At 37.9% G+C, this 27,843-nt stretch overlaps 1 protein-coding gene and 1 non-coding gene across 2 annotated transcripts; one reads left to right on the top strand and one right to left on the bottom strand.

The window, feature by feature from the left end:
* Positions 1-20,156, bottom strand: OSGIN2 (oxidative stress induced growth inhibitor family member 2). Its single transcript, XM_054497885.2, has 6 exons — positions 19,853-20,156; positions 12,974-13,128; positions 8,502-8,638; positions 7,968-8,159; positions 5,717-5,808; positions 1-2,351 (listed from the first exon to the last, which is right to left on the bottom strand). Exons 1-6 carry the CDS (start codon positions 19,894-19,896, stop codon positions 1,319-1,321), a joined length of 1,653 nt encoding a protein of 550 aa, XP_054353860.1. The 5' UTR covers positions 19,897-20,156; the 3' UTR covers positions 1-1,318.
* Positions 20,157-21,885: 1,729 nt separating this feature from the next.
* Positions 21,886-21,989, top strand: LOC129043252 (U6 spliceosomal RNA). The gene has a single exon (XR_008504357.2). It is a non-coding gene; the product is annotated as a U6 spliceosomal RNA (small nuclear RNA).
* The last annotated feature ends 5,854 nt before the right edge of the window (positions 21,990-27,843 follow it).

The following is a 27,843-nucleotide window of genomic DNA, read 5'->3' as shown; positions in this document are numbered from 1 at the left end:
CACACGTTAATCCACTTTTAATTCTAAGAAAAATAGAATAACGAGAAGTTCAATGAAGACATTCCAGATGAAGTAACTGTACCAAGAAAAGAAAATGACTGAAAAATTCAATTTGCCATGGAGAACTTCAGAAGATGTTTTCGTCTTAACATTAAAAATTCTAGCAGTTTGTGTGAAAACACAGACAGTAAACACACTTATATAAAGATAATTAGAACAGATAAATCCAATAAACAACCATGATATGAGCTGCTATGTCATCTCCAATGAATACTATTAGAAATCTCTAAGTACACCTTTGGAATGGAAAAGAAAAATTTTGACTTTATTTTCTATTCTAACCTTTAATAATTTAGACAATGCCCAAACAGTATTACAATTTTCGAAGTACTTACCACACCCAAATACCTTAGTTTCAGTGACAGAAAGTAATTCAATGTTCACACAGGGATAAGTAGTTCAACCCACAATTTATTGAACTACAAATCAGATTCATTAAATGCTATGATAGTTAAATCGAGAATAAATCTCTGAAAAACATCTTGGTGAGTTCTTGGATGTCAAAGTGTATACCACATTATTGGACTGTTTAAATTATTAGAAGAATATGAAGTACCTGTCAAGGTTTCAACAATAAAAATATTTTTTAAAAGACCCTATTTGGTAATAAATTAGATTTATACAATTGATAATTTCAAAATAAATAAAATCTGAGTTGTAAATGCCTCCTACCCTCACCCCACCCCCAGTTATACATACCTTATATCCATTTTCATTTAAACCAGTGTCTCAAATTTTTATGAGCATACATATCCCTTGGGGATCTTGTTAAAATGCAGGAAGTAAGTTGTGGGGCCTGAGAGTTTACATTTCTAACAAGCTACAGATGAAGATGCTGCAGGACCTTGCACCACCCTTTTAACAGCAAGGTGACCCATTACATATTTAAGATAATTTCTGGCATAATGACTGCACAGTTTTACAGATTCAAGGCTGTACTATTTTGGAATCAAGTATAATAAATAACCAAAAATGATCACGAAAAATAAGTTTTGCAAGAAAAGAATGTTTTAGTTAAATGAAAACTTAAGATACGCCAAGTTGGCACTGTTTCTATTTGTCCGACAGTGACACCTTTGAAACATTACAATATAAATCAGCATACCAAATTCTAGTAACTTTTAAAAATGAAGTTACTATAGTTTGAGGCTCTCCTTCAGTTAACTCAAGTCCAGAAAATTCAAGCCAGTACACTGCAAAACCACTATTAAAAATCTTTAACGGCAAACTGTCCATTTTAATTACTTGTAAACTTGCTTTAAGCTATCCCATCTCCTCCTCCTCTTTCAACAAACAAATGCTGCTTTTTCTTCTGTCTTGTAGCTAAACAGCGTGTAACACCCAGCGCCCCTCCCTTTAAAAATCGAACAAAATTGTCTCCAACCAAAGGACCCAATGCAAAAAGGTTGGCTTCTTTAATACACTCATAGGTATATGTATCTATTTCCACGGGATTACCCTTACATGTGATTGGCTGGCTTGACTTATGGCCTAGGTAACACCCTTGATCCTTCAGAAAAGACAGATTAGGATGAGAACCTATCAATACTACTGCTGCAGACAGCTTAAATATTTTCTTTAATCCAGAAACGCTTTGGAGAACACATTTCATGTCCGACTTAAAGGAAAGCACATGGTGCTCAGGAAAGCTGGTATAATCAGATAAAAGATTTGAGTCTACAGAATATGACTGAGTACACATCATATGATAGACTTTATGATATTCAGGATACAGCTTTTTGGGAAGCTGTTTGAAAATTAAGCTTGGATCAGTTACTCGTCTGCGAAACACATGAATCACAGGGATATTACTGTTGTAAGCACACAGTACTGCATCAGCGGCAGTAAGCCCAGAACCTACAATTAACACTGGATCCACTTTGTCACGCAACTTTCCTTTGTTTATAGCAGCTCCAAATTCAGGCATTGAATGAAACACAAAAGGAAAATCTTCCCCTTCAATTTCCAGATGGGCAGGAGAATCCAACGTTCCAGTTGCCAGTGCTACATTCTCAGCAAAGAGGCAGAAGGGAACATGAGAACCATCAGCTATTCGCTGATAACCTCTAATTTCCCAGTTTCTCTTGATAAAGTTTGACTTCTCTATCTGTAAATGCTTTGTTGAAATATCTCTGTCTTGACTATCATCATCATCTTGATCTCTGTAGCGTCTTGATACGGAAGTTATGTAAGTATTCTCTCTGAAATTCTTCTGAAGACCCATGACTTTTACATAATGTTTATAGTAGCGAGCTATTTCCTCTGGCATAACTCGATCCCCTTTTAGGTTCCTAAAAAAGGAAAAGGAAAAATATCCTATAAGGATACTACTTTCAGTTTCCATGATTATTACTTATCTACCTAGTAAGCTTGTATACCTTTTTAATTCTGCTGGACTGTCTTAGCTACACACCATCCTAACACTTATAAAAAAAAAAAACTTCTATTTTTAGTTAAAAATCTTCATGAATTACTTTTAGCAAAAAATTGGAAGAAGTCCCATGAGAGCAGAGACTATATTTAATGCACTTCTGTTTCCCCAGTGCCATGCATAGTGTCTGCTCAAATACACTGCTTGATAAACTTTCATTAAAATGAAGGTATTAAAATGTGGATATTTGAAAATTGGACTACTTTATCTCACAATTATAATCTATAACTATCAACTGAATTATTTTCATGGCAATCACTGAGCTATTACAGGCCTAACTGTAATATCTATGCTGCTTAAAATTATACATACTATCTTGACATGAATTTTAGTACACTGCTATTTTCCTAATAACTGAAAATAATTCAGATCTGTCTTTTGCTAAACAAAGTCATCTTACATCTAGGTAAGTAACACATGACATTTCACTCTATGTGTTTTCCTACTCATAAGCAGAGCTAAAACATAACTGTTCTTTATGAAAAACTTACATTAGTCTATATGTCATTTTCCAAAGTTCAAAGCAACAAGCAAAATCCCCTGCCCCAATCAGAGATAAGAAGCAAATTATTTGACATAATTCATGATGTGGATGCTCTTCAATTTACAATGGGGTTTGTCCTGATAACCAATCGTAAGTTGAAAATATTTTAAGTCAAAAATGCGTTTAATAACAACTAGCTTACTGAACATCAAAGCTTAGCCTAGCTTGCCTTAAATGTGCTCAGAGCACTTACACTAGCCTACAGTTGGGCAAAATCATCTAACAAAAAGCCTATTTTATAATAAAGTATTGAATATCTCATGTGACTTATTAAATTCTATACTGAAAGTGAAAAACAGAACAGTTGCATTGGTACCCAAAGTATAGTTTGTATAAAATGCACATCACTTTGGTACCACCTTAAAACCTAAAAACCTTAAGTCAAACCATGATTAATCAGTAACTGTTTGTAACTTGTAATGGGAAGTTCACAAAAATTTTTCTTTTAAAGTTTAATAATTATAATTAAGATTTAGAATTAACTTTAGAGTTTTACTTCTTCAGTCATGTGTCACATAATTCAATCAACAAAGGACAGCATATACAACAATGGTCCCATAAAGGATTATAAAGGAGCTGAAAAATTCCTACAGCTTAGTGACATCATAGCCATCTTAAAGTTGTGGTAAAATTACTTTTTTAAAAATAAATTTAGTGTACCCTAAGTGTGCACTGTTTATAAAGTGTACCTTAGTGTACAGTAATGTGCTAGGCCTTCACATTCACTCACCACTCACTGACTCATCCAAAGCAGCTTCCAGCCCTCCAAGCTCCATTCATGGTAAGTGCCCTTATACAGGTATACCATTTTTGGTATGGTACCTCATACAGGTATACCATTTTTAATCTTTTATATCATATTTTTACTGTACTTTTTGTATATTTAGATACAAAAATACTTACAATTGTGTTACAATTGCCTGTGGTATTCAGTACAGCAACATGCTGTACTGGGTTGTAGCCTAGGAGCAACAGGCTATACCCTATAGCCTAAGTGTATAGTAGGCTATACCACGGAGGTTTGTGTAAGTACACTTTATGATGTTTGCCCAACAAAATCACCTAACGACACAATTCTCAGAACATATCACCATCATTAAGCAATACATGGCTGTATTATCTCCATTTTACAGAATGGAAAACTGACAACTAGTTTATTTGTTCAGGATCACAACACTAGAAGTCATAAGAGTCAGAACTCAAACTCCAGCAATCTCTAGAGACCTAAGAGTCTTCTCTTAACACTATACAAAGGCAGCAACTAAACCTAAATTTATCACAAAATTCATTTGCACATATTACTTCAACACAATATGCATAATTTAGAAAAGTAAATGCTTCTGGTACATAAATCATAAAGCTTTCTCTTTCTTACCCTTTTACAAAGTGAAGAATGTGTTAAGCAATTTCACTTGCCAACTTACGAAGATCAAGAACTGTACAACTTGCCTAATTTTACTTCAAGTTTCAAACCCATATATAATTTTTTAAAAATCTAAAATGAATTTTTTGAAAGGTTTAATCTCAATTACTCATGATGATGTAAATTTTTGCTCTCCCTCAACTTCCTCATATTAAGGAAAAATTTCTATGAATTAACATGGTTGTTACGTAGCAGGAAGTGAAGTACTCAAGTGTTACATCCCTGTTCTAACAAAGGTTACGTAACTTCTTGCTTATTATTTTTGTGAGTAGTCAAATTAGAGTAGATTCTCTGTATTAGTAATTCTTATCTAATATTTACTATCCTTGAAAATGATTGATAGGATTTTCATATTTCTCTTTTTAAATTTTGGGATTTCCCCTTAAAATAAATAAATTTATAGTTTTCCAAGATGAGATTTCTTCCGTTCTTTTTTTTCTTTTTTTTTTTTTTTTGAGACAGAGTCTTGCTCTGCTGCCCAGGCTGTCCAGTGGCGCAATTTTGGCTCACTGCAACCTCTGCCTCCCGGGTTCAAGCAATTCTCCTGCCTTAGCCTCCCGAGTAGCTGGGATTACAGGCATGCGCCACCACGCCTGGCTAATTTTGTGTTTTTAGTAAACAGGGTTTCACCATGTGGGTCAAGCTGGCCTCAAACTCCTGACCTCAGGTGATCCTCCCACCTCAGCCTCCCAAAACGCTGGGATTACAGGCGTGAGCCACTACGCCAGGCCCTCAGTTCTACTCTCATTTTTTTTTTTATTAAATATGTTCCTTCATACCCAATTAGCCAACCATAAGCCAGATTCTAGCTTATCCATCATTTTAAATTATCAATCATAAAATATACAATCTTTACACTGAAAGTCAAACACTTTAGGTATGCAGAGTTTAGGTATTCATATAAGAGATATGCATAGATAAAGTTATATATCAATGCATAAAGTATGAAAAATCATATATGGATGGATGAGAAAGTAACTAAACACAAAGTGATGTAACAAGACAGTAGACAAACCCATGATTAACAAAAAGTCACAGGAAACCAATCTGCAATAATCCCTTAGCTCTGTGCTTAGTTTTATAACATCTCTAAATGAAAACTAGCATATTATAATCACTGCTTCAAGGACACATTTTTATTTGAAAGACATGTACATTTATATTCTTCAGCCATGACAAAATCACAAATATTGTGAAATTTTTCCACATTCCCTTTTTCAACGTACACCAAAGAATTTTAATACAGTTCAATCTTTACCTTCGTTTACTTGATACCCAGTCCTTAAATTTAAGTCCCGGTAGTTCCATCCAACTTCCAAAGCTGATTGTCAACATGGAGCCTTCCATATTCTATTAGAGTTTTAAAAAAAAAAAAGTATAGTCAAAAAACAAGAAGTATTACGGTTTTTTTTTGGTCGGTTTTTTAACCAAATCCATCTCATTTACAATAATTATGACTCTGGACAATGTGCGCTCCTGCAGTCCTAAATGGTTGCATAACTTACCTCAAAAACATTACTCCAATAAACTTTCATATACCTTCATTTGATATTATCCTGACAACCTTCTTTCATATAGTTAATACATTTATAAAACAAATTTACAATATTATCCAATGCCTACACAATGTTGATAACTTTGGTCTATGATCAACATAATTCAGATGTACAATATTATGTCAGGGAAACAAAAATTCAGTATATTCACTTTTTGAACAAAAGGAAAAATGTTCATTAAGTTCCAAAATTTTAGATGGCTTTCCATTTTAATATTATTAACTTTTTTTAAAAATTAGCAACAAAGAAGCTTTCCCCCCCTCCATCAATTATAATTCTAAAATCTAGGCTGATGTGGATACAGCAGCATCTCTTCTTACGGATACAGAAATGGGCAGTGGATGCCTGAGAAACAAACCCACTGCTGAAGCTACTGCTTGCCATCAAGCTCCCTTGACCTACTTATTTCTGCTTTGTTCAATACAAAGCAAGAAAAGCCCAAAGGCCAAGTATCTATTATACCTATGACCTCTATGATCTCTTTTAATCAACTCTTTTAGGCAGTGGCTCCTTTTCTCATAACTTCTTGCCCTGCTTCTTGCCCAGGTTCAGAACCTGGAATCATCATAAAAGGAGCTGTTAAGAATGTATTATCTATCAGAGATTATTTGGAACCTGAGAGTTTCACCTGTTAACTCTAAAACCTTAAGACACTACTATTTCACTTTCTGACAACAATTTTTTAACATTATTCCCACTGCACCAGTTCTTCCAGTTGGTTGAGAGCCCTAATGCCTTGATCTCTTCATTTTTCTCCTATCTTTCTTTTTTCCTCATGTAACCTATATGCCATGAATACAAGCTTCCATGGAGACTGTAGTATTAAAGGATGCAAACTAAATAGAAGTATGTAGGAGCATATAGAAAGTATCTGGTTCTTCAAGGACACAAATGGGCTGAGGAGTGTACCATTAGAAAGGGAAAGTATTCCAAGCCAAATAAAAATCCATGTGGCAGCTTAATAAAGAGAGCAAATATGAGTGTCCTTCAAGGAGTCAAAAGAAATTCAGCCTTGTGCCTGAAAGGATTAACTTAGCAGGCCTGTGTTGTTCCAACCTTTCACGTTACCAAGAAAAGCCTGTCTTCAGGACCCGGCTTCACTGCCACCTTCTTAGAAATAACTTCTGAGCCCCTGAATACTCTACCTGATGAGCATGGGTTTTGCATGCCTAAGGCCTTGGCAATGCTATACCAGTGTAACCATGAGAGTTTATCCTAACAATGTGATTTATGTGAATACCAGTTTTTGCTCTGGGAGGCAGAGGTGAGTCACATGGGAGCTGCTGGCCTATATGACTGACCCCACAGAAAACGTCCCTCGACACCACGCACCTGTGACTTTACTAGGAGTGGATATCTAGAAGCTTACACTTGGTTTCTCCTGGACTTTGCCCTGTGAGCATTTTCCCATTGCTGATTCTAATCTGTATCTTTTCACTGTAGTAAAATTTAACCACAAGTACACCATCTTTACTGAGTCCTGTGAATCCTATTGAGAAATAAATATGTTGTTTAAGCCATCAATTCTATGGCATTTTGTTATCGCAGACAAGCAGACTAACACAACCTCTTTTACATTTTTCATTTAAGATTCTGAAAATGTAAGAGAATAATGGACACTGCTTTGAAATAGTGAGATTCTGTAAAGTCTAAAATGAATAAGTGAGTTTTAAATTTTATTATACAAAACATTCTTGAAATGTTTCTACATAATTCTTGTAAGATAGTATAGAGACATGCTTATTCTAAGACTGTACCAGTAATAAAATTTGGCTTGATTTACTGCTACTAGTAATAAACCCATATTTAACTAACTGAACAGCATTAAAGTTCTTCTCAAATAAAAATGTGATAAACATCACATATAACATTATCATAATGCTTAGGAATAAAGTTGGTCTTATCAAGACAAATAATTCACATACACTAAAATGCTAAGAAAAACATACTCACATGCCAAGCCCCACCAGGTGGACCTTTACCAAGAACTAAGTGAGGGATATAATGATGTTGCTCTAATTTCCAATGCAAAACGGATGGATAATCATACCCAAAGTCAGCATCTGGATGAAGAAGTGTGTCGAAAAGTACTGCAACTGGATTGGATGATCGGCCCTCAAGGCCCTCAGACAAGTATTCTAAGTCCTGAATGAACAAAAGGGAGACAGAGTTTGAAAAAAGCCAGCATTTCCCAGATAGTATATTCTAATGTTTACCATGATGCTCCAATGATAAAAAGCAGTACTCCCCAACTTGACCACAGAGCACCTACTAAATCTCCATTAGAAAATAATTCAGAAAACTCTGCTCTAATAAATTCAAGAAAATAAACAGAAGTAACTCAGAATACATTTTTGAATCTAAAATAAAAATGATATAAGGTGTTATTTAGAATAAAGGGTTTCAACTAAGAAAGTTTATATAAATAAAAACTGATCTTGTTTCAGCATAAAAAAATTTTTTAAATTGACATGTAAGAAATAATACCTGGTCAACAATGGAAAGATGTCTTGCTTCTTCTAATTTACTATTTAAGATTGTATTTGGGTGTATTGCTTCTGATGATAAATATGGTCTGTAGCCTGATAACATATAAGAAAGGCATATTCCTGAGGGTCCATTTCCTATTAAAAATAAAAGGTGGAAAGGGGTAAGTCATGCATCTTAATACTTTTGTTTCTTGGCTTTTTTCCTACTTTGAAGATGGCTCTTTTCTCTCACCAGTTCTTCCTTTTCTAATCTCTTAAAACCAGATGTTTCATGAGATTTTAACCTCTGCCTTCTCTATTTTCTTTTGAGAATCTCATCTACTCAAGGCTTCAACTCTCTAGGCTACTGACATCCAAAATTAGTTCTCTAAATTGACCTATTTCCCAAGGATATATCCCACATTTCCATTCTACTTCTTGATTCTACCTGATAGAATGGCCCACTAATAACTTTAAAATGTAATGTGCTCAAAAGCAAGCTCATGAGTCCCTTCATTGAGGTGCCCTCTCCTTCAAACCCCATCCTATCTCAAAGTATGGTACTAGCAAACTTCTAAGTTAATCAGTTTCTGGTTCTAAACCTAGTTTGCCCCCTATGTCTTGTCAGTTGTCTTTGCTATTCTCATTCCTGTACTTCACCTAAAAGACAAGTCTCCTACTGTTTCTCTGCCCTGAGATTCACCCACTCCCAATCATTTCACATACTACATTCAAATAAGTTTTGGTAACACAATCCTCATCATGTTACCCTTCTAAAGGTCTTCATTGTTTGTTTCTGACAAACAAACATTTGAAACAACTTTTGCAAAGATTATGACAGTGAGAGAAATCTAACATGGCTGACTCCATCTTGCTTCTAGCTTCAAAGGCCGGCTGTCTTCCCTCGCTCCTGGGTATAGGCAAAGCTAATCATGGAAGGAATTTATAGTTTAACCTTAAAGCAAGGATGGTAACAGTCCTTCCCAAAATTAAACCGCCTTTCTAAAACTAATGAAAGGCCACAAGGTTAGGATTATGAGAGGTGCCTGAATTCTGCTAAGATGTAGTCAGAGTTTCTATAATCCTTTACTGCTGAAGAGTCATGCAGCCAGAGGTCACATGATGTGTGACTTCCCTAATTGCTCTTACAGATAACATCGCTACTGTAGATCCTGAGGTTGGCCTTTTGAAATGTCTTTTCAGACTTTCGCATTTCTGATGACTGTCTGACTCTATTGGTCCCAAGATTCAAGACTCAGACCCAAGACTCAACTGAACCAGTCCTGTGGCCCCCCACCCAGAGTTGGACTCAGTGCTAGTGAACCATTTTCGACACCCCCAGCATGGCATAGCCAACCAATCAGCAGCACCCTATTCCCTAGTCCCCTGTTCACCCAACTATCCTTGAAAAACCCTAACCTCCAAGCCATCAGGAGGGATCAGGGTTTTGTTTTTTTTGAGATGGAGTCTCGCTGTGTCACCAGGCTGGAGTGCAGTAGCATGATCTCGGCTCACTGCAACCTCTGCCTCCTGGGTTCAAGCGATTCTCCTGCCTCAGCCTCCCAAGTAGCTAGGACTAGAGGTGCGCGACACCACACCCAGCTAATTTTTGTATTTTTAGTAGAGATGGGGTTTCAGCGTGTTGGCCAGGACAGTCTTGATCTCTTGACCTCGTGATCTACCCACCACAGCCTCCCCAAGTGCTGGGATTACAAGTATGAGCCATCGCGCCCAACCAATCAGGAGTTTTATCAGGAGACTAATTTGAACAACTGCAGTTCTCTCACATGGGCTGGCCTTGTGTCAAACTCTTTACTGCAACGCCATGGTCTCAGTGGACTGGTTTTGTCTGTGCAGCAGGCAAGAAACTGCCAGGTGATTACACATCTCGACCATCTTTCCAGTCCTAAATCCTGATATTGCTTTCCTGTATGTTTATATGCTTTAACTAAAACCAAACTGGATTTCCTGAACTACTTTCATTTATGAATTAACAATTCCTTTATTCTGGATTACCACTTCTTTATTATCTCTGCCTTTCAAAAATTTAATCCAACCTGGAGAATTGCTAGCCGCAAAGAAAAAATCCTGTTCCTTACCTAATATGTTACCCCAAATAAAATATACTCAAAGATGTAAGAAAAGTAAAACCACAAGAATACTAGAAACAGAGAAAGCAGAGAAAGATTTCAACGTGTAATTCTACAATAGGAAGCCTTAAAGACTGAAAGAAAAATAAAAAATATTTAGAACTAATCTTATATCTTTTTTTTTTTTTGAGACAAAGTCTCGCTCTGTCACCCAAGCTGGAGTACAGTGGTGCGATCTCGGCTCACTGCAACCTCTGCCTCACGGGTTCACACCATTCTCCTGCCTCAGCCTCCTGAGAAGCTGGGACTGACTACAGGTGCTCGCCACCATGCCTGGCTAATTTTTTGTATTTTTGGTAGAGACAAGGTTTCACCCTGTTAGCCAGGATGGTCTCGATCTCCTGACCTTGTTATCTGCCCGCCTCGGCCTCCCAAAGTGCTGGGATAACAGGTGTGAGCCACCAGGCCTGGCCCGCTTTTCCTTTTTTTTTTTTGAGACAGAGTTTCACTTGTCACCTAAGCTGGAGTACAGTGGCGCCATCTCAGCTCACTGCAACCTCCACCTCCTGGGTTCAGGCGATCCTCCTGCCTCAGCCTCCCAAGGTGCTAGGATTACAGTCTCCCGCCATCATGCCCGGCTAATTTTTGTATTTTTAGTAGAGACGGGGTTTCACCATGTTGGCCAGGCTGGTCTCGAACTCCTGTGCTCAGGTGATCCAGCCCACCTCAGCTTCCCAAAGTTCTGGGATTACAGGCATGATCCACCGTGCCCAGAGATGTCCCCGTCCTATCCCCTAGAACCTGCAAATGTTACTACAGAGCAAACGGACTTTGTAGATATGATTAAGGATCCTGAGATGGAGAGTAGCCTAGATTACCCAGGTAGACCCAATCTAATCACAAGAGTCCTTAAAAATAGAGAACTTTTCCCAGTTGTGGTGAAAGGGAGACATGACAATGAAAGAAGGTTAAGAAACAACATTGCTGATTTTAAAGCTACAGAAGGGAGCCAGGAAAAGGAAACATTCTTCCCTAGAGCCTCCAGAAAGCAACACAGCCCTGCCAACCCCTTGATTTTGGCTCAGGAAGACCCATGTTGAATTTCTGACCCACAGAACAGTAGAATAATACATTCACATAGTTTAAAGCCACTAGGTTTGAGGTAATTTGTTACAGCAGCAACAGAAAACATATATTTAAGAAATTAGCTCTTTATGCTCAGCCTGGTGGTGCCATTGTCAACAGTAATGACACTATATAAATATACATGAGGCTAAGCTACTCACAGCTAGCTGAGGCAAAACAGGGATAGGCTGTTTTGTGGGAAGTGGAGTGGGCAGGCGCAAATGAAGGTTAAGTTTTTCTTTTCTGACCTTCCCACAGCCTAGCCACACAAGACAGGATTCCTCCATTCATTCAGGATAGAAAACCAAGGTTAGAGGTAAGGGGGAAAATGAAACATGACGTATGGTCCCTGATATCTCTTGGTTGAGAACTATTACAAAAACTGTCATTTCTATCATATCCTGTAGAGAAGAATCTAGTATAGAACCTAGTATAGAACAATCTTGCTCTCCTCTTTTCCTCCCACAAGCCAGAGGACATGAATTTTCTCCCCTTCCTACTAACTTTGAAACAAGCTGTCAAAGAAACACAGGAAGTCATATGCTACCAAGGCACCTATATTCCTTAACTCTCTCCTCTGGCTTAGTTAGCTTCACACTATATTCCTTGTCTGAATTCCTCGACTTTGTATATTAGATGAAAAATATACATAACAGGTAATTAAATGCATGCAATAAAATTAAATTATAAAAGCTTATAAATCTGAATTCGGTTTTATTAATAGTTTAATTTTTAATATCTTATATGCCTATCTGTTGAGGTGATACAAAGGATATAAAATAGTAATGTTGTGGTTAAGGTAACTGTAAACATTACCTTAGAGTACTATAATGTCATTGCTAATAAAGCACCAGTTACTAACTTGCACGTTACTCAACATCTGTGTCAGTTTCTCTGTCTGTATCCGCCCTACCAACATCAGAAGTCTGCAGAGTTGTAAGGTATTATCCAATAATATACACAGAATACTCTTCAGAGCTCTAATAATATTATCACATTACCATGACACTGTCATATAATTAACACAAATGTAGGAGGTATTTTAAAATAATGTAGTAATATCAGTTCTTCACTAAAATGATACTGCATTTTAACACAGATGCTAAAATCAGATAAACCAATTACTCTCCAAAGATTTGGTTATTAGTTTTTTAGCATATCAAACCACCTAAGAATACTTTTCAATAAAATCTTAAGAACTTGTACTAACTGTAGATTTATAAAAGTGTTAAGGGTCATTAACTGTAATTTTAAAAGATAAAATACAATAACTTACCTATTATTACCACAGGAAAAGTCACTGATGAATCTTCCAGTAAAGAAGTTTCTTCAACTAATGGCATCGCTTTAACTTTTCGCCCCAAGTTATCACCAAAGTATTGCACTAAGGAATTAAAAATCTCTCCTTCAGTTTCAGTGTCACTATAGTTTCTTTAAAAAAAGGGAATAAAAAGAGATATAGTCAATATAGCCTTTATAAAAATCAATCTCTACTCTGAGTTTATCTAGACATAAAATATTTTAATCGTTCCATAAAAGAAGCAAAGAAAATCCTTCTGATTAATGCTTTCAAATTAGTAGCTTCGCTACATGTCAACCTATACCAACTTGAAGGCCAAATATCCCCAATATTAATAGCCGCTTTTCTCTCACAAGTATCTTCTAGGCAAGTCTCTAAGAAATAAGCAGTTCTCTCATGATCAAAGACAGCATTCTGTTGAGGAGTTTATAATTCTCTGAAACTAGCCTAGAAATGGCTAGTTTCTCCTTTACATCTTTCTTTTTCAAAGCTGAGTGCATTAAGGACAATATATAGTCATACACATTTTAAGAAAAAGTTACGGTATTTATATGTTATAAATTGTGCATTTTGGTATAAGAAATTAGGTTTACACATTTTTATTCAAAAAATATACTATGTATATTTTATATATATTATATATATATATATATATATATTTTTTTTTTTTTTTGAAACAAGGTCTTGCTGTGTCACCCAGGCTGGAGTGCAATGGCGCAGGCATGGCTCACTGCGGCCTCGACCTCCCGGGCTCATGTCATCCTCTTGCTTCAGCCTCCAGAGTAGACGGGGCTACAGGTGTGCCACCACACTTGGCTAATTTAAAAAATATTTTTTGGTAGAGATAGGATCCCGCTATGTTACCCAGACTTCAAAAAATATATTAAAATAATATCTTAATGTTATTTTCCAATTTTTCTTTCTCAATTGGCTCTCTAGAAATTAGTTTTAGCATTCTCACATTTTCATGCAATACATGGAGTATCTCCTGCACACAGGTAATGTTCTGCATTATACAACAGATTACTTTAGAATAGAATCCCTTAATTAATTTTATCTTCATACAGTCAGCAACAGCCACAATGTCTGGAAGTAGTAAATTAAGTACCTACTAGTGGGTAAGTGTGTTTATTACTACTCTCAAATGATAAATAAGCATGGGCTAGATCAGTTATTTCACAGGATTGAACTCACTGATCCTAGAGGAGGTTGATAAATAGAAAAGAATCAGGCAGAGACAGGAATTTCTACTTCCCTATAACCTTTAGAGTTCCCAATCTACCCTAGGATAGGGGAGACTTCCTCAGGACACACTGAGAGCTTTCTTGAAGCACAGAAAGTAACCTGTACCCCAAATATTTGGTTTCCTCTTACATAGCCTCTTTTGACCAAAACCGACACCAATCAGACATGGCTACTAAGGGAAACCCCTCCTCACAGTGCAAGCCTACCCTTGGGAGGAAGTTTTATATGCTCAATCCATCTATTTCTGACTCATTCCAACTACTGCCTCTGATCAGATCCAGATGCATCAGCTGTCTTGCCTGTGCCTGCTTCTACCTCTTGGCAACTGCACTTAACATGTTTTATATTCTGCTCTGTCCCTGGTATTTCTCCAAAGTATGTGCAAAGGTTAGGTTCTCCTGCACCTTTGGAGGCTTCTGATCAAAGTCATTTTGATCAGAAACCTCCAAACCACCGCTCAAAGAAATCAGAGATGACACACACAAACCGTTGCTCAATGAAATCAGAGGTGACAGGAATGGGAAAACATTCCATATTCATGGGTATGAAGAATCAGTATCATTAAAATGGCTATACAAATTCAAACTGTCCAAAGCAATTTATAGACACAATGCTATTCCCATTAAACTCCTGATGACATTCTTCAAAGAACTAGAAAAAACTATTTTAAAATTCATATGAAACCAAAAAAGAGCCTAAATAGCCAAGGCAATCCTAAGTGAAAAGAACAAAGCGCGAAGCATCACCTCACCTGACTTCAGACTATTCTACAGGGCTACAGTAACCAAACAGCATGGTACTGGTACAAAAACAGACACATAGACCAGTGGAAGAGAAAACCCAGAAATAAGACTGCACACCTGCAACTATCTGATCTTTGACAAACCTGACAAAAATAAGCAATGGGGAAAGGATTCCCTATTCAATAAATAGTGCTGGGATAACTAGTTAGCCATATGCAGAAGATCTAAACTGGATACGTTCCTTATACCACATACAAAAAGTAACTCTAGATGGATTAAAGACTCAAATATAAAACCCCAAACTATATAAACCCTGGAAGACAACCTAGGCAATACCATTCAGGACACAGGCACAAGCAAAGTTTCATGAGGAAGACACCAGACGACTGCAACAAAAGCAAAAAAAAATTGACAAATGGTATCTAATTAAACTAACAAGCTTCTGCACAGCAAAAGAAACTATCAACAGAGTAAACAGACAACCAACAGAATGGGAGAAAATTTCTGTAAACTATGCATCCAACAAAGGTCTAATATCCAGCACCTATGAGGAGCTTAAATTTACAAGAAAAAACAACCTCACAGAAAAGTGGGCAAAAGACATGAACAGACACTTCTCAAAAGAAGACATACAGGCAGGCAACAATCATATGAAAAAAAGTTCAACATCACTCATTAGAGAAACGCAAATCAAAACCACAATGAGGCACCATCTAACACCAGTCAAAACGGCTATTAAAAAGTCAAAAAATTACAAATGCTGACAAGGTTATGGAGAAAAGGGAATGCTTATATGTTGGGGGGAGTGTATTAGTTCAGCCATTGTGGAATAGTGTGGTGATTTCTCAAAGACCTGAAGATAGAAATACCATTCAACCCAGCAATCCCATTACTGGGTATATACCCAAAGGAATAAAAATTATTCTATTATACAGACAAATGCACATGTACATTCACTGCAGCACTATTCACAATGGCAAATGCATGGAATCAAACTAAACGCCCATCAATGATAGACTGGATAAAGAAAACATGGTACATATGTACCATAGAATACTATACAGCCACAAAAAAGAATGAGATCAGGTCCTTTGCAGGGACATGGATGGAGCTGGAGGCCCTTATCCTTAGCAAACTAACACAGGAACAGAAAACCAAAGACCACATGTTGTCACTTATAAGGGGGAGCTAAATGAGGAGAACACATGGACACACAGAAGGGAACAACACACACTGGGGCCCACCTGAGGATGAAGGGTGGGAGGAGGGAGAGGATCAAGAAAAACAACTAATGCAAGTTTGTTCAACCCACATGCGGCCCAGGATGGCTTTGAATGTGGCTCAACACAAATTCGTAAACTTTCTTAAAACATTATGAGATTTTCTTGCCATTTTTTTTTAAGCTCATCAGCTATCATCAATGTGAGTGTATTTTATGTGTGGCCCAAGACAATTCTTCCAATGTGGTCCAGGGAAGCAAAAAGACTGGACACCCCTGAACTAATGGGTACTAGGCTTAATACCTGGGTGATGAAACAAACTCCCGTGACATATGTTTACCTATGTAAGAAACCTGAACTTCTATCCCTGTACTTAAAAGAAAAAACAGAATATTAAGTTTTTCAATCCATGAATATAGAATTCCTTTCCATTTATTTAGACCTTTAATTTCTCTCAACATTTTGTAGTTTTCAGTGCACAAGTATTGCATTTTTATTAAATTTATTCTTATGTATTTCATTTTTTGATGCTATTATATAAATGAAATACCTTTGTTAATTTCATTTTAAATTATTCAATGTTAATGTACAGAAATACAATTCACTTTTGTATGTTGATTTTGCATCCTGCAATACCATTGAATTTATATATTAGGTCTAGTAGTTTTTTGCATGTGCAGCCCTCAAGCAATGAAGAACCAAAGTTTAGTTTATCCAAATTCTCTACACATTAGCTTATCTAAATTTACATAGTATAGGTAATTTGCTCTGATTTTTCAGGAGCCACTGGTATAAACTCTGTGATAAACTATTTGTAGTAAACCTGCCTACTATTTGATAGTGGTTTAACACAAAGAAAAACAAGGAAACAAAAAACGCAAAGTGTGATTCACTGGTTTTACATAAAACATTAATGAAACAAGACTTTTAGCAATTATTCTTTCTAAAAAATTCAGAGCTTAAGTTACAAATTTAGTATTGCTGTACATGTTTTATAGTACATGCACAGTATATCACAGGTCAATGAACAGTGTTAATCTCTAGATTTCCAATTTGATATTTGTTCTATTTAAAACAAGAGCTTATTTTAAGTAATAAAAATCTACTTTTTCCTCGAGGCACAAATTAAAATTGGAAAATATGTACAATTACATTTAGCAACTAGTAAAGAACAGCACTTTACATGCAAAATTAGTTACTCTATTGTTAGGAAGCAAGTTAAAAGCCTATTTGACATTTAAGATGCTTTTAGAGGCCTTCCATTTTTTGTTGTTGAAACATTACAGCACAAAGTTTCAGAGAACATTTCAAAGGATAGTGTGGACATAGTATCAGGATAACAAAAAGACTTTTTCCATACCATAGCAGTACTTGTTTAAATGATCATTCAAACTAAAATGAAATGCTTTACTAACTGAATTTTTATAGTCTTTGTAACCATAAACCTAAAATTTACCAAATTTATACTACCACATGGAAAGAAGGTTCTAAAGCCACAAATGAAGTCAGTCACACTCTTCCTCTTCCAGAACACGAAGGAAGAGTTTTCCTTTGGAAAGTTAGTGGACAGTTCTCTCACTACTTACCCATTCAGATGTTAGACAATACAGATGTCACAACCTGTTTTATAATCTGTGTTTTTTTGTGTGTTTTTTGTTTTTTTGAGACAGTCTCACTCTGTCGCCCAGTTGGAGTGCAGTGGTGCGATCTCAGGTCACTGCAACCTGTCTCCTGGGTTCAAGCTATTCTCCTGCCTCAACCTCCCGAGTAGCTGGGATTACAGGCGCACACCACCCTGCCCGGCTAATTTTTGTGTTTTTAGTAGAGATGGAGTTTCACCATGTTGGCCAGGCTGACCTGAACTGACCTGAAACTGTTCGAGAAATAGCATTGGTAAATCAGAAACACATTCCTGAAGGAGCTGGTAAACAATTAAAAAAAAAAAATACTTTAGACACAACAGAACTGTTTTTGCAATAAAAAGTGTGGTTTATTAATCATAATGTTTATCTTTGGCAGCTAGCTTGTTTTTCTTTCTGTCCCTCAAGACCAAAACATAGCAAATACTTTGCTTTCACTCCCTGCTCCAAATTTCTGTGCACGGCAGGAAGCAAATGGTATTCAACACCCAGTATTGGTCAAAAGAATATGAATCCTACACTGTGTATCAAAAGGTGTCAAATAGCTTTCACACAATATTTTCTGAAAGGCATGTTAGATTCTCATGGGCTTTATTTAGTTTAACAAGTTTCACTAGGGGAACCTATTTCCTAAAACTTTCCATAGTGAATCTGATACTTTCAAACCGCTGTCTCAGCAGTCAACAAATTTGCCTAAAAGTTAAAATCAAGCAGTTTATTATATGAAACAATTTTTCCTTAATATCCACAACTTAGAGACTCATTCTAAACTCACTGAGAGGTTAGACAAGCTTGGATTATCGCTATTACAAAAGAAGTTCCAAACTTTCTCTATGCCTTACATCTCTTTTACTATAGGATGACGCTTCTTAACCTCTTCTCCGAATACTGTTGTTAAATATACACAGGATTTACAAGAAAACTAATTCTATTAAAACAGTCATAAAAAGTAAACGTGATATATATGTGTATGTGCCTCTCTGTTGCATTCAATAAATTCGGTGATGTGTTACTATAATTTTGAAGAAATAAGTATAAACAGTATTTCTATATTAACAACTGCAATGTGATATAAACATATTAATGATCTCTACTGATGACAGTCACAGATACTACTGTGATTTGTTGCTTATATTTGTAACTGAATATTAGTTTTTAAAATTTAGTGAAATGATATACTTTTCTTTCCATCCAAGTTCATGGGTTACCTAAATTCTATGAAACCCATTATTTAGGAACGCTTGATCAAAATTTCATATTTTACCAGGGAAGAAGTCTTACATAGAATTATTCTGGAACATCAGTATATGTAAAGCAAGGTACTAAAGTATTCCCTATGCTTAACAATTCTTCACCCCAGGGTTAAAATCAGTTTCTAGTGTCTGGTCTTTCCACCAATGACTGAGGTGTTGACCAAATGTGCTAGATCTAGAAAACATACTTTTATTTTAGAAATGTATTATATTTTATCACCCCTAAAACCTTTCCCCATAAGGTGATTGTAAAACCGCCTCATTCTTTAAATTTCTACAACACACACAGCTTACCATGGCTAACATCTTAAGGCAGAATCTATTTGTGACTAGATGACACTGAAATGTAGTTCCCTACCTTCCTTCCACTCATTACATTATTTAGACGACTTTTTAAGAAATAATTTTTTTTTAGGGAGGCAGGCACTTCGTAGAACCCTTCACTAAAACTTTGCACTACTGGGAAGTCTCAGCTCGCCGTAACCGTCTCAGTCCGGGCCTAGCCGGTCCCGCAGTCCCGTGACCCGCGCGGTCCAGCGCGAGAAAAGGGAACAACAGCGCAGGGCTCCCCGGAGCAAGGACCCCGCCACACCGCACCCCACCCCACCCCCACGCCAGGCAGGACGGCCGAGGCGGGAGGACGCTGCGGTCCAGGCGCTCGCCCTCCACCCCGGTCCCGGCCCGGGCCAGGCCAAAGAGCTCGAGAGCGCGGCATCCCCGCCTGCTCCCCTCCCATCCCCGGCGAAGAAGTCACCTGAAATGACCGGCCAGGGAGCAGCGGCAGCACCACACGGGCATGGAGCGCTGCGCGAGGGGCGCCCGAGCGCGGCCGCCGTGGCCGCCTCCGCCTCCCCTGGCGAGGCTGCCCGCTCGGGGCGCCCGCTCGCTCGGGGTTGCGGGGTCTGCCGGGCGCCCCTGCCTCGCGCCTCGCCGTTGCCGCGGCTGCCCTGGCTCTGTGGCGCCGGAGTCCGCCTCCAGATAGCGGCTTCCGCTCCTCGCCTGCAGGGAGCCAGGCGCCGGAGGCGGGTGATCTCGGGGCGCCGCGATAGGGGCGGAGCGGGGCGGGGACGCTGCGACGGCGGCCGCAGCGGCGCGCGGGCCCCTCCTCGCAGGTGCGGCTGCGGCGGGCGAAGTCTGCGATTGGTGGAGCCCCGGCCCGGGCGAGGGGCCGGGCCTGATGGGGCCGAGGCTGCACGGGCAGGGGACCGAGGTCTGCAGGCAAACCGCGCGGCTCCAACGGCGGCAGTCGGGACCTGGACCTCGGTCAGCGCCCCGCCGCCCCTCTGCGTGCGACTTGGTGAGGCCGGTGGGTGCGCGTCGAGAGGGCCGAGGGACAAGCAGAAGAGAAGCTGCTGCGAACTCGGGCCACCCAGATGGCCCGGCGGAGGTCCCTGCGTAAGGCGCGGCCTCGGCCACCTCGCCGAGGACCTCCGGAAGGGTCGAGCTTCCCACGCCTGAGAACCCACCTTTGGGCATTTCCTCGCGCTGCCGGGGTGGAGACGCCGGGAGCTTCCGGGTGCCTCTCCCGCTGACCCTCGCATCACAGTCACCTGGGGGACTCACCAAACCACAGGTGCCCGGGACCCGCCCCCCACGCTTCTTTTATGGAAGTCCCGCTTCCGGGAAGAGGTCATCCTCCCCTCTTCGTGTCTCTCAAACACCCACAAGTGTAGGAATTACCAGCACGCTGGGTGAAAATCCAGGTGCTCATCAGGCCCGCCCCAGACTACACCGGTCAGTGTGGGGAAGGGCAGGAACCCCTGCTGCTTTTTAAGCCCCTGCAGGCGTTTGTGATGCAATAGGGAGTTAGAAAAGTACTCAATATTGAGTGTCCTTATTCGGTTTGTCAAAAATTAAAGGTGGGGAGGACAAAAACCAGGAGAGATTGATTGCATCTACTTTTCTACGGAAATGTCTAACTCCGCTTCCAAAAAAAGCCGTAATTATTTTTGTGCTTCAAATATACGTATGTTTGTATCTTTCAACATAATTTTGTAAAACAAATGTTAAGTTTTACTGAATGTTGTCACTGAACAAACTTGTGATAAGCAGGTATTTTAGAGTCTTGGGAGCTTAAAAGAAAATCATAGGACTCAGACTGCCACCAGGGTTATGCAATCTAACAGTATATTAACCGCTTTTGAGAATTATATGTTTTTCTCTTTTTTGAGCTTTTGTCGATTTGACACGTTCATTTTATTTGAATGTTGGTTCTGAAAATGAAACATGTAGTTACTTTTCCATTAACATACATAACAGCATTTTAAAGTACCTAAATTCCTTTTGGAAGGCCGAGGCAGACGGATCACCTGAGGTCAGAAGTTCCAGACCAGCCTGACCAACACGGTGAAACCTGTCTCTACTAAAAATACAAAAGCTAGCCCCGGGCGTGGTGGCACGCGCCTGTAATCCCAGCTACTCAGGAGGCTGATGCAGGAGAATCGCTTGAACCCGGGAGGCGGAGGTTGCAGTGAGCTGAGATCGCGCCACTGCACTCAGCCTGGGCCAGAGAGTGAGACTCTGTCTCAAAAAATAATAATAAAGTACCTGGCCGGGCGCGGTGGCTCACGCTTGTTATCCCAGCACTTTGGGAGGCCGAGACGGGCAGATCACGAGGTCAGGAGATCCAGACCACGGTGAATGGTGTGAACCCGGGAGGCGGAGCTTGCAGTGAGCTAAGATCGCGCCACTGCACTCCAGCCTGGGCGACAGAGCGAGACTCCGTCTCAAAAATAAATAAATAAATAAATAAATAAAATAAATAAAGTACCTAAATTCCTAAAAGCAGTGCTTAATTCTGCAGCACATATACTAAAATTAGAACGATATAAAGATTAGCATGGCCCCTTCCCAAGGATAACACGCAAATTCGTGAAGCGTTCCGTTTTAAATATATACACCTACTATGTAACCAAAAAAATTAAAAATAAACACATAAATTCCTGAAAGCTATGCCAGTCCAATCCAGATAATTCTTTTAATTTTTAATTTTTATTTTTTGTGGGTACATGGTATATATATTTATGGGGTACATGAGATTTTGATACAGGCATACAATAAGTAATAATCACATCAGGGTACATGGAGTATCCATCACCTCAAATATTTATCCTTTCTTTGTGCTACAAACAATCTAATTATACTTAGTTATTTTAAAATGTTCAATGAATTATCGTTGACCAGTCACTCTCGTACTGTCAAATACTAGATCTAATTCTGTCTATACTTTTGTACCTATTAACCATCCCCACTCTGCCCCTTAATTCCCCACTACCTTGCCCAGCCTTGTAACCATCATTCTATTCTCTTTTAGTTCCGTTGTTTTAATTTTTAGCTCCCACAAATAAGTGAGAACATGCAAAGTTTGTCATTCTGTACCTGGCCTATTTCACTTAACGTAATGACATCAGTTGCATCCATTTTGTTGAAAATAACAGGATCTCATTCATTTTTATGGCTGAATGCTACTACGTTGTGTACATAAACCACATTTTCTTTGTCTATTGATGGACACTTAGGTTGTTTCCAAATCTTGGCTGTTGTGAACAGTGCTGCAATAAACATGGGAGTGCAAGTGTATCTTAGGATATACTGATTTCTTTTCTTTGGGGTATATACCTATCAGTGGCATTGCTGGATCATGTGGTAGCTCTATTTTTAGCTTTTTGAGGAATATCCAAACTATTCTCCATAGCGGCTGTACTAATTTACATTCCCACCAACAGTGTACAAGCGTTCTCTTTTCTCCACATCCTCATCAGCATTTGTTATTGCCTGTCTTTTGGATATAGGCCATTTTAATTATGATGAAATGATATCTCATTGTAGTTTTGATTTGCATTTCTCTGATGATGAGTGATGTTGAGCACCTTTTCATATACTTATTTGTCATTTGTATGTCTTCTTTTGATAAATGTCTATTCAGATCTTTTGCCCATTTAAATTTTTTTTTAAGAGATAGGTTCTTGCTCTGTCACCCAGGCTAGAATGCAGTGGTTTGATCTAGCTCACTGAAGCTTCGAACTCCTGGGCTCAAGCAATCCCCCCACTTCAGCCTCCTGAGTAGCTGGGACTAGAGGTGTGCACCACCACACCTGGCTAAATTTTCTTTTAATTTTTTTTCTTTTTTTTTTTTTTTTGTAGAGATGGGGTTTCTACAAAAAAACAGCCTGCCCATGTTGCCCAGGCTGGTCTTGAACTCCTGGCCTCAAATGATCCTCCTGCCTTGGCCTCCCAAAGCGCTGGGATTACAGGTGGGAACCATGGTGCCTGGCCCTTTTGTCCTTTTTAAACTCAGATTATTATAATTTTTCCTATTAAGTTGTTCATGCTCCTTATATATACTGGTTATTAATCCCTTGTCAGATGGATAGTTTGCAAATATTTTTTTCCCGTTCTGTGGATTGTCTCTGTTGATTGTTTCCTTTGCAGTGCAGAAGATTTTATCTTGATGTGGTCACATTTATCCATATTAGCTTTGGATGCCTGTGCTTTCAGGGTATTACACAGCAACTCTTTTGCCCAGCCCAATGTCCTGGAGAGCTTCCTCAATGTTTTCTTTTAGTAGTTTCATAGTTTCAGATCTTAGATTTAAGTCTTTAATCTGTTTTGATTTGATTTGTGTGTATGGTGAGAGATAGAGGTCTAGTTTCATTCTTCTGCATATGGATATCCAGTTTTCCCAGCACCATTCATTAAACAGACTATCCTTTCTCCAATGTGTATTCTTGGCACCTTTGTCGAAAATGACTGTAGATATATGGAGTTGTTTCTGGGTTCTCTATTCTGTTCCATTGTTTTTTTTTTGTTTTTGAAATGGAGTCAGCCTCTGTCACCCAGGCTGGAGTGCAGTGGCGAGATCTTGGCCCACTTTTACCTCCACCTCTTGGGTTCAAGTGATTCTTCTGCCTCAGCCTCTCAAGTAGCTGGTATTACAAGTGCATGCCACCATGCCTGGCTAAGTTTAGTATTTTTAGTAGAGACATGGTTTCACCATGTTGGCCAGACTGGTCTCGAACTGTCGGCCTTCCAAAAGTGCTCAAAGTGCTGGGAATACTGGTGTGAGCCACCATGCCCAGCTAATTTTTGTACTTTTAGTAGAGACAGGGTTTCACCATGTTGGCCAAGCTGATCTCTAACTGACATCAAGGGATCCACATGCCTCGGCCTCCTAAAATGCTTGGATTACAGGCATGAGCCACTGTGCCTGGCCCTCTTCCACTGATCTTTATGTCTGTTTTTATGCCAATACCATGTCATTTTGGTCACTATAGCTCTGTAGTATAATTTGAAGCCTGGTAATGTGATTCGTCCAGTTTTGTTCTTTTTACACAGGATAGCTTTGGCTATTCTGAGTCTTTTGTGGTTCTATATAAATTTTAGGATTTTTTTTTCTATTTATGTGAAGAATGTCATAGGTATTTTGATAGAGATTGCATTTAATCTGTAGATTGCTTTGGGAAATATGGATGGTTTAACAATATGGATACTTACAATCTGTGAACATGGAATACCTTTCCATTTTTTTGTGTCTTCATCAATTTCTTATCGTTTTTACTGTAGAGATCTTTCACTTCTTTGGTTAATTTCTGGGTAATTAATTTTATTTCTAGGTATTGTAAATGGAATTACTTCCTTGATTTCTTTTTCAGATTGTTCACTGTTGGCAATAGAACTGCTACTGATTTTTATGTGTTGATTTTGTATCTGCAATTTTACTGAATTTGTTTATCAGATCTAATAGTTTTTTGGTGGAGTCTTTAGGTTTTTCCAAAGATAAGATCACATCATCTGAAAAGGATAATTTGACTTCTTCATTTCCAATTTGGATGCCCTTTATTTCTTTCGCTTGTCTGATTGCTCTAGCTAGAACTTCTGGTACTATGGTGAATAACAGTGGTGAAAGTGGGCATCTTTGTCATGTCCCAGCTATGAGAGGAAAGGCTTTAAATTTTTCCTCATTCAGTATAATACTAGCTGTGAATCTGTTGTATATAGATTTTATTATGTTGAGTTTTATACCCAGTTTTTTTAGGGTTTTTATTATGAAGGGATGTTGAATTTTATCAAATGCTTTTTCAGCATCAATTAAAATGATCATATGGTGTTTGTCCTTCATTCTGTTGATATGATGTATCACATTGTTTTGCATATGATGAATCATTCTTGCGTCTGAGATAAATCCCTCTTAGTCATGATGAATGATCTTTTTAATGTGTTGTTGAATGCACTTTGCTAGTATTCTGTTGAGGATTTTTGCATCAGTATTCATCAGTGATATTGGCCTGCAGTTAATTTTTTATTTTTATTTATTTATTTATTTATTTGGATGTGTCTACCTGGTTTTGGCAACAGGGTAATACTGGCCTCATAGAGTGAGTTTGCAAATATTCCCTTCTCTTCTATTTTTTCAGAATAGTTTGAGTAGGATTGGTATTAGTTCTTCTTCAAATGTTTGGCAGAATTCAGCAGTGAAGTCATTGGGTCCCAGGCTTTTCTTTGCTGGAAGATTTTTTTATTATGGCTTTGATCTCATTACTTGTTATTGATCTGCTCAGTTTTTGGATTTCTTCATGGTTAAATTCTGGTACGTTGTATGTGTCTAAGAATTTATTCATTTCTTCTAGGTTTTTCAATTTATTGGCATATAGTTGCTCATAGTAGCCACTATTGATGCTTTGAATTTCTGCAGTATTAGTTATAATGTCTCCCTTTTTGTCTTTGATTTTATTTATGTGAGTCTTCTCTCTTTTTTTCTCAGTCTGGCTAAAGGTTTGTCAATTTTATCTTTTCAAAAACCAATGTTTTGTTTCATTAATCTTGTTTATTGTTTTCCTCGTTTCAGTTCCATTGATCTCTGCTCTGATCTTTATTATTTCTTTTCTTCTACTAATTTGCAGTTGGTTTGCCTTTACTTTTCTAGTTCTTTAAAATGAATCATTAGTTTATTTGAAGTTTTTCTACTTTTTTGATAATAGTATATAGCCATAAACTTTCCTCTTAGTACTGCTTTTGCTGTATTCCATAGGTTTTGGTATATTGAGCTTCCATTATTCGTGTGTTTCAAAAAAAGTTCCAGTTTTCATCTTAATGTCTTCATTGATTCAGTGGTCATTCAGGAGCGTATTGTTAATTTCCATGTGTTTGTATAGTTTCAAAAATTCCTCCTGTTATTAATTTCTAGTTGTATTCCACTGTGGTCTGAGAAGATACTTGATATTATTATACTTTAAATTTTTGAATGTTTTAAGGAAATGTTATGTAAATATCTATTAGGTCCATTTGTTGTATCATGCAGATTAAGTCCAATGTTTCTTTGTGGAATTTCTGTTTGGATGATTCATTCAGTGCTGAAAGTGGAGTGTTGAGATGTCCCCAGCTATTATCCTATTGGAGTCCATCTCCCTTTAGTGCTAATATTTGCTTTAGATATCTGTTTGCTCCAGTGTTGGGTGATATGTATTTAAAATTATTATATCCTCTTGCTGAATTGACCTCTTTATCATTATATAATGAGCTTCTTTGTCTCTTTTTATAGTTTTTGTCTTCAAATCTGTTTTGGCTGATATAAGTATATCTATTCCTGCTCTTTTCTGGTTTCCATTTTCATGGAATATCTTTTTGAATCCTTTTATTTTCAGTCTATGTATTTCTTTATAAGTGAAGTATGTTTCTAGTAGGCAATAGATTGTTGTGTCTTGTTTTTATCCATTCAGCCCTGTATGTCTTTGGATTGGAGATTTTAGTCCTTTTACATTCAGTGTTACTATTGTCAAGTAAGGTCTCACTCCTGCCATTTTATTGTTTTCTGGTTCCTTTGTGGTCTTCTCTTCCTTCTTTCCTTCCTTCCTGTCTTCCTTTTAGTGAAGGTGATTTTCTCTAGTGGTATGTTTTAATTTCGTGCATTTTGTATTTTTGTGTGTCCATTGTATGTTTTTTGATTTGAGATTACCATGAGGCTTGCAAATAACATCTTATTACCCATTATTTTGAACTTATGACAACTTAACACTGATTGCATAAACAAGCAAGCAAAAAGAAAACTAATAAAAACTCTACCCTTTAATTCAGTCTCCCTGCTTTTTAACTTTTTCATTTCTATGTATATCTTATTGTATTATCTATGTCTTGAAAAGTTATTGTAATTATTATTTTTGACTGGATCATCTTTTATTCTTTCTACATAAGATATTAGTATTTTACACACCATAATTACAGTGCTGTGATAGTCTGTGTTTTCTGTGTGCTTACTATTACCAGTTAGTTTTGTACCTTCAAATGATTTCTTATTGCTCATTAGCATCCTTTTCTTTCAGATTGAAGAACTCCATTTAGCATTTCCTGTAAGACAGGTCTGGTGTTGATAAAATCCCTCAGCTTTGTTTGCCTGTGAAGGTCTTTATTTCTTCTTCATCTTTGAAGGATATTTATGCTGGGTATGCTATTCTAGGGTAGAAATTTTTTTTCCTTCAGCACTTTAAATGTCTCTCCTGGCCTGGAAGGTTACCACTGAAAAGTTTGCTGCCAGACATATGGGAGCTCCATTGTATGTTATTCGTTTGTTTTCTCTTGCTACTTTTGGGATCCTTTCCTTATCCTTGACCTTCGGGAGTTTGATTATTAAACGCTTTGAGGTGGTTCTTTGGGTTAATTCTGCTGGGCGTTCTGTAGCCTTCTTGTACTTGGATATTGACATCTTTCTCTAAGTTTGGGTTTGGGAAGTTCTATGTTATTATCCCTTTGAAT

The sequence above is a fragment of the Pongo pygmaeus genome, chromosome 7 (assembly GCF_028885625.2).
Source record: "Pongo pygmaeus isolate AG05252 chromosome 7, NHGRI_mPonPyg2-v2.0_pri, whole genome shotgun sequence".
Taxonomy (NCBI): Eukaryota; Metazoa; Chordata; class Mammalia; order Primates; family Hominidae; genus Pongo; species Pongo pygmaeus.
This window is presented reverse-complemented; position numbering and strand designations above follow the sequence as displayed.

Coding starts and splice junctions, on each gene's coding strand:
- OSGIN2 (XM_054497885.2), bottom strand. CDS start 19,896: ATGCCCGTGTGGTGCTGCCGCTGCTCCCTGGCCGGTCATTTCAG. Junction 13,129..19,852: donor TCCCTGGCCGGTCATTTCAG/GTGACTTCTTCG, acceptor CTTTTTTTAAAG/AAACTATAGTGACACTGAAA. Junction 5,809..7,967: donor CACCTGGTGGGGCTTGGCAT/GTGAGTATGTTT, acceptor AAACTCTAATAG/AATATGGAAGGCTCCATGTT.